Below are 14,819 nucleotides of genomic sequence, written 5' to 3'. Positions count from 1 at the left end.
AACAAACCTACAAGCTGTTTTGGCTCAGCTCTGAATTTAACAAAGGGGAAATATGGCTAATGCAGTACACATATACCGGTACTTGTATCCTCACATAGATAGTATTTGGTAATTCAAAAGAGAAGAAAACAGAATAGGACATAATGCTCTGTTTTGAAGCAATGACTCATTGTTAAAATGATAATGGCTGGAAGTAGCAGAGTACAATACAAGTAAACAATTTGCAGTGTCAACAGAAATGCAGTCAGTTGAAAAATTAACCTGAATACATTTCCGTAGAAAGAAAGTAGGATTCCCCCTGCCCTAATCACAGCTAAATTCTTGAGAGAACCAGGCAGAACGTGGCAAAATATCTTCTGAAACATTGCCAAATACATGCATCAAATTTATTGCAGGAATTTTTTGAACAGGCAACTTTATTGAGATGCATAGTCACAGCCACTCCACTGAGGATATGAAAACTGGAATCACATTATGTATCTGCATTCTATGTGGGAAATTGCCCTGCCTCAGTGCTTGGCATTGCAGAAGGGCCCAGGTTCAATCCTCAACATCTCTAGACAGGACTTGGAGAGGGCCTGGTTTAAAATCCTGGAGAGCTGTTGTCAGTGAAATGCTGAGTTGGATGGACCAATACTCAATGGCTATGAACACATTAGCCCCTTAAGATATTGTGAGATCATTTTCCCTGGTTCATTTCAAGTTGCCTTTGCATGCTGTACACACAGTTCCCAACATATTTTAAAGGTCATGATCTGGAGCCATGTGCATGCAGGACTTATTTCTCATTGTCCTTCAGTTTGTCAGGAGATCTTGCATGCATCAGCCTCTGTAGTTCAGCCTATTGGGCCTAGTAGCTGTTAGTCTGGGAGTCTCTTTGAGCTTGTGCTGCAGCTGGTATAAATTGAGAGAAGAAGGGCTGGAGAAAGGAGGATGAGGAAGGAGCCTGCAGGAATAGTTGGGTCCTATCTAATGATATTAGCAGAACCAGCGCAAGAAGACACTCAAGGGCAGAGAAGAAGTGTAGCTACTGGAGACAGCATTTGGAGTTCTTTGTTGGCTAAAATAAACAGAAGCCAAGGTCTGTGTCTGATACTGTACAGGAATGTTTTAGCAAGAAACTAAGGTGGCGATGGTTATCTTCTTTTTCTCCTTTTTATTCCATATGTATGTACTGTGCCCCTGAGGCCACAAACATCCAAACAATAATACCAGATATTGTCAGGAGTCATCCTGTTACTTCTGTAAGCTGACAGAAGTCAGTGCTGAAGGTCTGCACTGCAGGCCCTACTGACTGCAGTGTAACATGAACCAATTTAACCCACCAGCTGAGTTGTGCTTAAAAGGCAATGTTGGTGAAAACTGGAGAAGCCCAGAGTTTGAGAGGTGCCAGTTTTTGGCAGCTAAAGTTTGATGAGGAAGCAGGAGTAGATGGATATCTTTTTGGTTGATAAAATGGTGTGCACTAGTGTGTCACTCAGTTGGGATTTACATTGGTGCAAGGGCCATTATTAGTTACCATATAGTAGATAAGAACTACTGACTCCTACGGAGAAATCACCAGTGATACAAGGTGTAAGCAAGGAGCAAGTCATGTTTTGGGTTCATTTAGTACTTTTTATTTTTTAGTGTATGGTGTCTGATGGAGAATTTATACAGTTGGAAAATCTGCTTCCCTCCCAATCATTTGCCTTTGCACATATGGAGCACTTTGCTTTTCATAAAACAATAGAGAAGCTCCATTCCCTGATACCACATCAATCTGAATCTTAGAGCAATAACCACAATTGCAGGATTTCTTCCAACTCCAGCAGTTATTCTGCAATTGTGACTTCAGACACTGATGTTAAAATGTCGACCTTTTCCTGACACAGTAAGTCTGTGATGTCTAATATTAGCATAGTTATGTTCTTAATAAAAAACGGTACATGATGCTGTGGTAAAGGTTAGTACCCCTTTGGCTTATCAATGAGCAGCTGCTCGCTGACTGTTGCTCCTTTGACAAGGTATACTCTTTTTTTAAAAAAAAAACTGAGGTTTGCTCAGAGTTAAAACTATAGATGCATCAATTGTTTCAGCCTTTCCTAAATCCACTCACTGATTGACTTTCATATATTCAATGCGTTTAAATTACATACCAATCTAGAATAGAATAGAATATTGCTATTTTTCTTGAAGGTGCTGTGGGGTGGGCAAAGGATCATGATTTCCACTTTAAGTAGAGGGGGAAAGGCCTGTAACAGAACTGCAAGCTTTAATTGCCTCAATTTATAATCAGCTAGGGCTGGAATCTGAGGGGTGGGGAAGGGCTGTTGTTCAGTGGTAGAGAATCTGCTTTGCATGCAGAAGTTCCCAGGTTCAACCCCCAACATCTCTAAGTGGGCCTGGAAATGTTCCTTGTCTGAAACTGTGGGTAGCTGATGCCAGTCAGTTTAGATAATATTGAGCTAGATGCACCATTGATCCGACTTGTTATAAGGCAGGTTTCTATGTTTCTAATGCAGCTTACCTGTGAGTAAGCCACGTTAAATTCAGTGGAACTTACTCCCGAGTGGGTATGGCTAGGATACAGCTTTATTTTAACTGGTGACTAATTTTATTTGTTATATAATTAGGATGTGAAAAGGAATATAATCATACCTTTCTTGATTAGCCATGAATGAGCTGAAAGTTACGGTTTTCCCTGACAAACCTGAATAGGTGATTAGGAAGTTAAGAAAAATGCAGTATGTTTGTTGGTGGCTGCAGCTTTTGATATATAATAACACCAGAATTTTACAGGATAATAATAGAAGTAGGAGGAATTCAAAATTTAAATACATACATGCTGAATTCAGACTTAACAGCAAACCATGGTGTTTTGATCCAATAATGCACTGCATTGAGCCTTGGGGTCATGCACTCCCCCTCCTCAGTCTTTGTGCACACAGGAAGGAAATGGAAACTTCCATTGTGGTTTGTAACAAACCACTGTTGGTCACCAAAGCAGGATTTTATATCAGGACATGGTTTGAATAAACCACAGTTAGCTGTATTTTAACAATATGGGGAACTGCAATTTGTTACAAACTGGAAATGGAAACTTAAGATTTCCTCTCTTTAGGCATAAAAGAGTGGGGGAAGGAGGGCAGATGAGCTTAAGGGTCACGAAAGTGCTTTGTTGTTATGCCTGAATTTGGACACGGTGACCAGAGAGGGTTTTGGTTTTTTTTACTCAAATTAGCTGAAACCAGGGTATCCCTTGGTTTGCTCTCTTTGGGAACCTGATGCATGATTAATGGTTGTGCTTCCTGCTTTAAGCGTTTGCTGACTTTCTCTACACTCTGTGTTAGTATTTGTAAATAAAAATGTATTACTGTATGTCTCTAGTACATTTTCTCCAGCCGAAACTCACCAGAACTCAATTCCGGCACCTCTCAGGTAGGTGCCATTGCCATTGTAAGACAATAAGGGAGGTGTTCATGATGAGTTCCAGCACCATTTTTTATAGAAAAATAGCACTGAGTATACTTAGGGAAATTTAATTTTGTTGCTCTGCCCCTACACTTCTTATGCAGATATAACAATATGAAAATCACAATGTCTGCTCGAAACCGTCCAGTGTGTCTGGGGAAACCCAGCCAGATGGGTTGGGGTATAAATAATAAAATTATTATTAAGCAGTAGCTTTTGCATGTTGGATCTTTGGTTGTCAGAACTGCTTTGGATAACATTAGAAGTAGAACCTTCCATGCGCATTCACAGCTTATTTAGTCTTTTTACTTAACTTTCTGTCTAACTTTTTCATACATTTGTATAGTGAACTGTTAAATAATCCATCCCAAAGGTGCTTCAGTTCAGAGTAGAGTTAATTAGCTATTATTTAGAAATTCATTTCCAAAGAGCTAAATCTTGTAAGTCCTCTTAATCACTGCTTGATGAATGCATTAATGACCCTCTGCTCAACCATATTCTGGCACGTCTTTCACCTCAGATATACAAGCAGCATCCTCTTTTGCCCTTGAACTCGAGCATGTGCATAAATGCAGCCATAGAGACATATAGGCATAGGCAGGTGCTCTTCCCTCATCCTGCTGATCCTGTTCTCAAAATATGCTTTGGTATGAAAAGCACAGTTTATTCTGGTTCATTTGCTTAGTTAGCTGGTGCTATTTTAATTTAGCCCTGAACTGCCTTAGTTGCAAGGGAACAACCATCCATTGTTTAGTTGTGGGGAATTTTAAATCAATCTAAAGATGCTTAATCACAGAAGCCACACAGATGCATGGTTGAATAATTTTGTCTCACATGTTCCAATTTGGCTTCCTCCATGTCTTAATTACCATGCTGGGTAATCCTTCTCTGGTTCTGCCTTTTGATACCATTTAAATAATAATAATGGATGCAACTTCCCTCAGATAATTAGCTTGCTCTGCTGTTGTGTATATTTATGAATACTTCACTCAGTGTTATCCAGATAGGGATGCCTGGCACCAGATAGATGGACTGATCACCCTGGTTTGTTTGAAGGGAATGCCAGGTTTGGCTCTCAAAAGGAAATCTTCATTATTTCAACTGGTGTTGGCTCTGGACAAGGAGAAGCAACCCCCAGCACACTTCCTAGGGTACTGGCTCTTCACTTGTTAAAGTATTCTATTCATTGCTTAAAGACAGAATTAAGTTTAAAGAGAAGTGTTGCTCCAATAGGCATATAGTCCTGTATCTTAAAGATATGCGAACACAGCAGTAATAAGGTTATGAACCTTATGAATACATGGTACACACCATTGCTTTTTGCATATGTTTATGTGAATGTACATCAGGTCTTGTTATTTGGTCAGATGCTTAATAATATTTCCTTGTTTGGCACTAGGTTTTGAATATTAAGAACTAGGTAGTTATTGTAGTTTTGCAAGCATCTAGTAAATTTTGTGTGTAGCATTAGTATATAGTTGTAATACATACATACATATATAGTTGTAGTACATACTTGTAATGAATTAATCACTTGTGGTGTCTTAATTTTGATTGCAGCTCAGATACAAAAGGGAAATAATTGTGAGTTGGGCCTTATGCCCATTGTAGCAGTTCTCAGTGAAAAAATGGGGCAACCAAATACCTGGGAGTAAATAAAACAATAGCAGCAACAAAACACCAAGCCACCCTTGCCTGCTTTACTTATTCCTGCCACTGGGTGTCACTGCTTTTCTTAAAAAATTTAGTTTACCAAATATTTTCAATCTGTGTCAGATTGGTACCTCGGGTTACATATGCTTCAGGTTACATACGCTTCAGGTTACATACTCCGCTAACCCAGAAATAACGCTTCAGGTTAAGAACTTTGCTTCAGGATAAGAACAGAAACCGTGCTCTGGCGGCGCAGCGGCAGCGGGAGGTCCCATTAGCTAAAGTGGTGCTTCAGGTTAAGAACAGTTTCAGGATAAGAACGGACCTCCGGAACGAATTAAGTATGTAACCAGAGGTACCACTGTACCACCCTGCTTCTGGAGCCCCATTTGCAGTCTGAGAAAGCAGGAAAATATATTTGGCAACGTTTTCAAGAGATGAGGGAGATAAGAAATGCTAAAAAATTTCAGCCCCTGGAAAGGGCTTCCCTTGATGAGTGGTGGTGGCAGAAACATTTTGTGTGTGCGTGTGTGCACTCTCTTTCTGTTAACTTACAGTGGTGAGCATTGGTGGAACTCAAATCAGTGGTTCTGCAGGCTGCCTCCCCCCCTTCAATTCCACAGGAAGATCCCTGCATCACACTGTGGCATAATTTAACTTTACAGTGGAGGTTGCCATATTTCTCTCATACAGTGGTAGATGATGTCCACTGGGTTTGGCAAGCCTGCTAGGGAGCTGTGGAGGTGTGGCCAATTGTGATTTTTCCCCCTATTCTCCCTGTTTACAAAGATGCTGTGGACACATAAGTACTGCAGTTATACAAATACTCAGCACATAACTAAACTGGAAAATGCCTTACAGGGGCCCCTATTGTCACAGCTATTTCTTTTTTGGAAGGAAAGTTGTGTGGCCTCCACCTGTTCTGATATCCTTCTCCTTTGCAATGGAACAATGGACACTTTATACAACATTGCAGCTGTATACATTAGTGTTGCCATATTTCAAAAAATAAAAACCAGGACACCAAAATTGTTGAGCTTCTTTTAGAAAAAGCCAAAAGTTGTTGAGATTACACTCCTAAGTGTTTTTACAAAGACACTCCTAGGCCTGGCTGCCTAGGTATGCCCTTCAAGGAAACAGCTCAGAGCATGCTCAGAACATTTACTTCCATTTTTATTGACTCCCCCCACCCCATTTTTTTTAGAACCAAAGTTAAGCAGAGAATGTGTATATATGCATGTGTGCCTAACACAGAGGTTCCTGTAACGTGACACAGTTTCAGTCTCATTATTACCGAACTTCTATGAGAAATGCTTTTGAGAATAGAATATCAATCTCAAGAACTGAAGTAATTTATTTAGCAACAGCCCACTTGTAGCATCCACTTCAGTTTATCCCTAGAAAGGTGAAGGCTTGGATTATAGGGAACTGGGTAACCCACCAGTGCTCTGCAGCAGGTATGCTGGCACTTTATATTGATATGAGCTAATGCACCATCATACTTCAGTGACCACCAGCTTTTGTATATGAGCAGCTTAAATGTTTTAGAAGCTTGGAATCCAAAACATGGGGTAGGGTGGGGTGGCTAGAAGACAAGTTAAAAGTGCATCCTATTGATTTAAATGAGTAAGATTTGCAGTTGCTCCAGATCATGTGTCATCTTCACATGCAGAAGCATTGCAGAGACTTCCCTGTGCTATAATCCCACACTGTTCCTGCAACAGGAACATTGCCTTCTCTAGAAAACATTTGTGTCAGTAGTCTCCCACCCTGCCTGATGAAGCTGTGAAGACTCACATGTTGGGAAAGCCGCTCTCACGCCACTATAGGCACATGTGAATTGGCTAAGTGAGAGTCTGGGAAGGAGCCCTGGGAGACCCTTGATCAAGACACAACAGGTGATAATGGAGAGCTGGAGCTTACTCTAAACCTAGTGAATTAAAATCACATCACTAGGGCTAAGGCTAACTTTGTAAATACTCAATTGCCAAACCTTCTATGTACTCAGAAAACATGCTGGCTGATGAAGTGAGATTCTCCTCATTCTAAGCTAGAGTAGCATACTCATTATCAATAGCAGGAGAGTTCTGAAGTACCTTATCTGTAGGCGACTGAATAAAGCTAACCCCACAGGGATGTAAGCATCGCCAGGACATTGATTAATGGGTTGGTAGACAAGGAGAAGGGGACGACAGAGGATGTAATGGTTGGACAGTGTTATCGAAGCAACTGGCATGAGATTGGCCAAACTGCGGGAGGCAGTGGAGGATAGGGGTGCCTGGCGTGCTCTGGTCCATGGGGTCACAAAGAGTCGGACACGACTGAACGACTGAACAACAACAAGACATAAACGGGTTATGAAGAAGAGATGACCTGGATCCGTCAGAGAGTTTAGGGTTACCAAAAGCATATTGTTTTCTGGTATTCAAATTTTGGAAACAAAAAACTAAACAGTTCATGTCCTGATATTGTTAGTCCCAAAAATCAACTCTTCAGATTGGAATGTCATCCTTAGTACAGAAAATTAAAATGGATATTTTAGATGGTCCTGAAATAATGGTTTTTCATGAATAATTGGATTTCTGCATAAGGCCTGCTTGGTTGGAAAATGGAGTGAAACATGATCCAGCAGTAAAATCTTACGCCCCCCCCCAAAAGAATGAAGCTATGAATTCACTTTTTCATTATTTTACTCTCCCATATGCAGGTTTGTCTGAATTTCACCAACAAGATCTTTAAAAATGAAATGAAATATGAAATAAACATTTGTGCTGTTGTTGCTGTTGACTCCTGGGGCACAACATATTAAAGCTGGACTTACCATATATACTGGGACGCAGGTGGCGCTGTGGGTTAAACCACAGAGCCTAGGGCTTGCCGATCAGAAGGTCGGCGGTTTGAATCCCTACGATGGGGTGAGCTCCCGTTGCTCGGTTCCAGCTCCTTCCAACCTAGCAGTTTGAAAGCACATCAAAGTGCAAGTAGATAAATAGGTACCGCTCTGGCGGGAAGGTGAACGGCGTTTCCGTGCACTGCTCTGGTTCACCAGAAGCGGCTTTGTCATGCTGGCCACATGACCCAGGAGCTGTACACCGGCTCCCTTGGCCAATAAAGCGAGATGAGCACTGCAACCCCAGAGTCGTCCACAACTGGACCTAACAGTCGGGGTACCTTTACCTTTAGCATATTAATTAATTAATTAATTTTATTGAATATATACACTGCCTTATGCCCGGAGGTCTCAGGGCGGTTCACAGAACAAAATCAAAATGTAAAACCACAATATATATAATCAAAATAAAACAACAACCCAATAACACCCCCACCAAAAGAACCACATTTTAAAATGGCATAGGATGTTCCCATTAATTCCTCTTCTGTCCCTAACCAACTGTTACAGCTATGCTTTAACTCAAAATTTACATTATTATTTTGCCACCTAGAATACTCTTTACTCCAGAATCAGCATTCAAAATGACCTTAACAGATTGGAGAACTGGGCGCCAGCTAACAAAATGAATTTCAATAGGGACAAATGTAAGGTTCTGCACTTAGGCAGGAAGAACCAGATGCACAATTATAGGATGGGGGACACCTAGTTTACTAGCAGTATATGTGAAAAGGATCTAGGGGTCTTGGTGGACCACAAGCTTAACATAAGTCAACAGTGTGATGCAGCAGCAAAAAAAGCTAATGCTATTCTAGGCTGCATCAACAAAAGTATAGTGTTCAGATCAAGGGAAGTAAATTGTACCACTCTATTCTGCATTAGTCAGACCACACTTGGAGTATTTTTTTTCCAGTTCTGGGCACCACAATTTAAGAAGGATGTTGACAAGCTGGATCGTGTGTAGACGAGGGCAACCAAGATGACCAAGGGTCTGGAAACTAAGCCTTATGAGGAGCGCTTGAAGGAGCTGGGTATGTTCAGGAGACTGGGAGCAGATATGATTGCCATCTTCAAATATCTTAAGGGCTGTCACATGGAGGAGGAAGCATGCTTGTTTTCTCCTGCTCTGGAGGGTAGGACTCAAACCAATGGCTTTAAGCTGCAAGAAAATGAGATTCTGACTAAACATTCGAAAAAACTTTCTGACAGTAAGAGCTGTTCAGCAGTGGAACAGACTCCTATGAGAGGTGGTGGACTCTCCTTCCTTGGAGGTTTTTAAACAGAGGTTGGATGGCCATCTGTCATGGATGCTTTAGCTGAAATTCCTGCATTCCAGGGGGTGGGACTAGATGACCCTTGGGGTCCCTTCCAACTCTGAGATTCTATGATTCTATGATTTTCCGAAGTGCAGAGTGGATGGTTGAGGCAGAGAAGTAGTTCTGTCTTTATCAACAGTCACACATCTTGTGTTAGGGTTTCTAAAGTGTGGAGTTGGCTTTTTTTTTAAGGCAGCACATGTATGTGCTTGGGGAGGAATTAGGTGCCTGAGATTCCACAACAGAGTTTTTGGTTCAGATGGTAGGAGGCCTAGTGACCTCCTACTTCCCTGTCAAAAGTGGTGTCTGTGTGGGCTGTGCTCCCTAATTCCATATTGATTGATAGTGTTATATAGGCTTTCCTGCTTGCTTTGAATTCTGTAACCCATAGACCTAAAAATTTGTCCAGTAAAGCTTAAATGCCTTAAGAACATAAGGAGACCTTTGGATCAGATCAAAGCCCATCTAGTCAAGCATCCTTTTCTCACTGTGCCAGGCAGATGCCTATGGAAGACTTCTTCTGGTATTTGATCTCAGCAATTGATTCCCTTGTTGATGTTTGTGGTGCAAGTATAACTACAAAACAGTTCTTTTCTTCTTTTCTAGTAATCTGGCAAAGAAGTCTTGTGAAGCCCCCCCCCCAAAATGTGGTAAAATCACATGACACAGTATCAAGAAAAGGGCATGTTTCTCCCAACATCTTTCCATGTGCAGATTTTGCCACCTAAGAGCCTTTTCATGATCACATAAGAGTAAAAACTTTCACGGTGACATTTATACCTCAAAAAAGATGGCATGGCATCTATTCAGGGTGGAGCCTGAATATTTCATTGTTCTTTGTTAAGATATTTGGGTAGAGTTTTGTGATGCAAAGGAGTAGATGGCTGCTGTATACCCAGTAGCAGTGTACAAGGAGGTTATGACTACAGACACAGCTTTTTTCATCTCTGCATGACAAGCTGCCACCTGCTTCTGCATAGCATTAAAGATAGAGGAATAAACTCTCTTTTTTGCATCTTGGAAAGATGCTGTGTGGCAACCACTGGCCAACTATTTGTTCGTTGCACAAAATAATGAATAAAGCATGGTTTGATTCTCTTGAGACAGAGAAGGTTCAACCATTTACAATCAATTTCCATCTCCTGGAACTAATGTTATTTAATTCAGCTTTGACCCCCACCCCACCCCACCTTTTTAAAAAAGATTGTAGACTAGAGTGGTTAGAACTGGCCTGCCTAAGCTGCACAGTCAGCCAGACACTTCTTTCTCAGACTATAGTGATAATTACATGTTCACCTCTGTTTTATCACTAAGTTATGCACAAATAAATATTGCCTGCTAGATATCCTTGAGCTGAAAATGGAGTTTCTTAAGGTCTGAGCAATATTTTCCATGTGTTAATTCTACATAATAAATATGAAACATTATTGATATCAATAGTTGAACTGTTGGGCATTTGAAAAGACACCACTATTCTTAATGGTTTCCTTTTCTACATTCCCCACCCCTAGTTATTGGGTTATAAAATGCTATAGCACATTATTCCAACCAGAGCATTTTTGTATAGGGGTACTTGAGCTTTCTTCAGTGTAGTGTTAGCTTCAGGTATGGTCAGAGACAAAGAAACATACCTAATGTAAAGTCGCTCTACCAATATTTGCTATCCATTTGTTACCATATTTGAGTCAGATATATTTTTAAAAATAAAATATTCTCATATTGCCATGTCAAAACTGTCCCTGGTTAACACTATGAAATATATGTTCATTGCAAATTTCATACCAAGAATTAAAGACTAGGAAAACATTTTCTGTGTGATAATTTTGGGTGGTATTATTTTTTCTCATTTTGTATATGCACAGATGGCATTTCCCACCAATCCAGAGAGAGTGCCTTGACATTTTTCATATTGCAGTTATAGAAAGTCAATATTTTCAGTACAGATATTATCTGATACAATGTTGGTGCTCTCTTGGCACTAGATATATTCACTTTTATGGTAATATTATATCTCAAGAAGAATATTGACTCAGAAAATCACATCTCCTGAGTAAAGTGTGTCATATTTAATCAAGTTGAAATCACTGACTCCTGGCTTTCAACAAATGTATGATACTAGTTTCACATCAGTAAAATGATGAAGCAGCCTTTCACTTTCTTTCTGTTTATATTCCTGTAAAACAAAAACAACTTTATACCCTGAAAATCACCTTAAGTGCATTGGTGGTGATTAGATTCTGCAGTTCTTACCTCTGGAAATAGTTCACCGTGATTTTCTTTCACTATCTCCCCCTCCCAAACAAAAGCAAAAATATCCCAGAACATGGATGCTCTTTTTCTAGACTGCTGCAGTGCAACCGCTTTGTAGATACATTCTCTCCCAAGTGGCCAGAGATGGGCAGTGTACAAAGCCAAATCAAGTTATGCAACAGAAGTGGTGAAATTATTTGCCACCTTTTATAAACATGTTCCCGTTTGTTTCTGAAGATTGAGAGAAAAGATCTGTTTTTCATAAAGGAGTAATATGTGGTTGCTAATTGTAAAATATTTAGAGGAATTTTTCATTTGGTTATATTTTGTCATGGCATTTGAGGTGGGTCTTATGGATTACAAGTATCCACCATGACAACATCCAATCCAAACATTGCATCCGTATTAAAATAAACAAACAAGTGTGTCTCTAAAATGCCATTCAGGAAGGTTATACAAAAGAATCAATTGATTCCCAACTCCAACCCCCATTGATCCATGGGCTTTTCCTAAAAGAGAATATTTCTGGTGTGCTTTTCCTTAGACTGGGCAAGTATCCAGTTTTCACTGCAAGCTTTTTCTAGTTGCTGTGCTGTATTTAAAATGTAGCTCTGCCAGCTTTCTAAATACCCAAAGTGGCAAATTGCATACTGAAACACCACCAAGCACAACGTAACATTTTTTCAAGATAGAAAAATGACAGATTTAATGCCTCCATTGTCAATCACGTTAATGCCTCTAACACTGTTGAAGAATGAATTTCTAATGGGCACCCAAGCAAATGTGTGCAGGAAGTGGTTTTGCCTTTGTAACTGTACATTTCAGCTCCTCTAATTGCATCAATAAGGAATTTGGTCTCCTCATTTAATGAATGCCTTTTGACTACTTTCTGAAAGGCAACTGACTGTGAGAAGGGAGAAACACTAGCATCTTTTATATGAAACCACATAAACAGGTTTCAATTAGTAGTTATCAACTCTACAAACTATTGTGTTAGAGCACAGTGCAGTGAATCCCATTCTGTTCTACTACCCCTCTTTTATTCCTCAGGAAAGCTTTTATTCCTCCTCTGAACTTCAAATGATTCCCCTGCCCCCACCCTCAGTAGTTCAGGATGTTGCTTTAAACCCACTTGCTTTTGATAATGCCTTGCATTCAACAGAAATCAAGCATTCGGCCGCAGTTGTTCCTGCACCATCTATAAGCCAAAGCATGTCCTAAAATGTGTATGAACCTATAGCACTTGGCTGCCATGCATCCTTGAATCATGAAGTGAATTTCAGCATTATTAAAATGCTTGCACTGTTCTTTTTTTAGCATTATTTATCCACATAAAATCAGCACATATGCAAACAACTCTGCATTTAAAAAACAACGCAGCAACACTGCAGATGTGATTTATGAGCTATGAAATAATCTTTCCACTGAAATAATAATGATGATGGAATAAAAACCAACAAAGCACCTGTACCAACAGGTACTGTGTCGAACCTGAACTCAAACTTCTGATTTGCATTCTCTTCACTTTCAGCAGATTTATGGAGGAAAGTTTAAAATGATAAAAGGAAAGGAAAAGGCCAACATATGATGAGCATGTGTCAAGATGTGATATAGAAGTGGTTGTGGCAGAAAAGAGAAATGTAACTTTCATCTTAGTCACTGAGGTTCAACAAACCCACCTTTTGTAAAAGCTTATTTTATTTGAATCACAATGGTTCATACCTCACATTCCCTGGAGCCTGCTTTGCTATATGTGCAGGGTCCCGTCCCGTTCAGCAGCATCTCACTGGTCTCGGTGTTAGTTGGCTTATAATCGACATAAAATTCCTGCGTGGTTGGAGTCATCTGCTTCAGCGACTGTCGTTTCTTCTTCCTGTGCCTTCGCATGAGAGAGCGCTGCTGCAGCTGCTTCATGCTGGCAGGGTACCGCTTCCACGACACATAGATTACCAGCAGGATCACAAGCACAGACAAGAAAAGGGCCACACTCCCTGCTATGATTTTGTGGAAAGAGATGTGTTCTGTGTCGTGCTCAGGCTCTGAGCTGGCTTCTGTGGACCCGACGGTGGGGAGCAGAGGGGGCTTGCTGTCATGCTTAGGCCTGATGACTTTGGGTTTAAAGGTTGGCTTTGGGAAAGCCTGTGGCAATTCAAACCTCTCTGTAGTACTTTTGCCACATATGCTGTAATTTTTCACTGCATCAATAACGTTCACCCCTTGCAGCTCTTTGGGGCTGGCACAGATAATTGTATTTTCCCTCAGCCCTTTAAAACTTTTTAGCCAGTTTACCAGGGAGCAAATGTTCCTGCTGCATTCCCATATATTCCCAGCAAGGCTGATGTCATTGAGAGATATCCAAGAATCCAAAATCTCTTGACCAATAAATGTGAGCTTATTGGAATCCAGGTTGAGACGCTGTAAATTGGGCACACACTGGAAAACACTAGGTCCACTGAAAGCTTCTATTTCATTGCCAGATAAATCAAGCCTTTGTAATGAGCTCCAGGTCCAGGACATCGTTTGTCCTATAACACTGATTTTATTCCACTGTAAATAAAGGTTCTGGAGGCTGACTAGCCTTGGAAAAAGAGCCAAGTTAAGCTTAGAAAATTGATTGTGCTCCAAGTGAAGCTCTTTCAGCCTGATCATGCCTGCAAAGACATTCCTTGCTAAGCTTCGGATTCTGTTGTAGCCCAGGTCTAAGAGTTCGAGGTTCCTACAGTCCTGGAAAATTCGGACAGGGATTGTTCTCAGGGAATTGGACCGCAAATGTAAACTCAGCAGCTTCCTTAAGCCCCTGAATTGTTCAGCTCCCAGAGACTGCAGCTGATTATATGACAGATCCAAGTTCCGAAGATTTGTTACTGGTCTGAAGGTGTTATTAAGAAAATAGGCAATTCTGTTGGAACTTAAAATCAACTCTTTTAGTCTGCGTATTCCATTGAAAGCATTTTCATCAATATTGCTGATGTGGTTATGGTCTAGATAGAGCCAGGTGAGTTGATTAAGACCTTTAAACTGATTGTATTTTAGTTTCTGGAGGCTGTTGTATCGGAGGGACAAACCTAAACAACCAGCTGATATACTTGAGGGTATCTCCTGTAATTTCTGGGACTCACAATATACCATTTTGCCTTCGCACCTACAGCCCTTTGGGCATCCTCGTTCAGCAGAAGAAAGCATTGTCAGTAATACAGTAGGGGCTATTACCAGGGCTACAGCTGATCCGCTCAGTAGCCTAAATACATTGAAACCTG

The 14,819-nt window shown here is 40.6% G+C and overlaps 2 protein-coding genes across 2 annotated transcripts in view; one reads left to right on the top strand and one right to left on the bottom strand.

Moving 5' to 3' along the window:
- CTNNA3 (catenin alpha 3) overlaps nucleotides 1–14,819 on the top strand; it is a 577,780-nt gene that overhangs the window by 255,441 nt on the left and 307,520 nt on the right.
- Nucleotides 1–14,819, bottom strand: part of LRRTM3 (leucine rich repeat transmembrane neuronal 3) — a 112,069-nt gene that overhangs the window by 96,383 nt on the left and 867 nt on the right. Inside the window, exon 2 of the mRNA XM_033148942.1 lies at nucleotides 13,285–14,816. Within this exon, the coding sequence (XP_033004833.1) occupies nucleotides 13,285–14,816 (1,532 nt within the window). The remainder of the gene's footprint in view (nucleotides 1–13,284; nucleotides 14,817–14,819) is intronic.

The sequence above is a fragment of the Lacerta agilis genome, chromosome 5 (genome assembly GCF_009819535.1).
Source record: "Lacerta agilis isolate rLacAgi1 chromosome 5, rLacAgi1.pri, whole genome shotgun sequence".
Classification (NCBI taxonomy): domain Eukaryota; kingdom Metazoa; phylum Chordata; class Lepidosauria; order Squamata; family Lacertidae; genus Lacerta; species Lacerta agilis.
The sequence above is the reverse complement of the archived record's forward strand: the minus strand, read 5'-3'. Positions and strand labels throughout refer to the sequence as shown.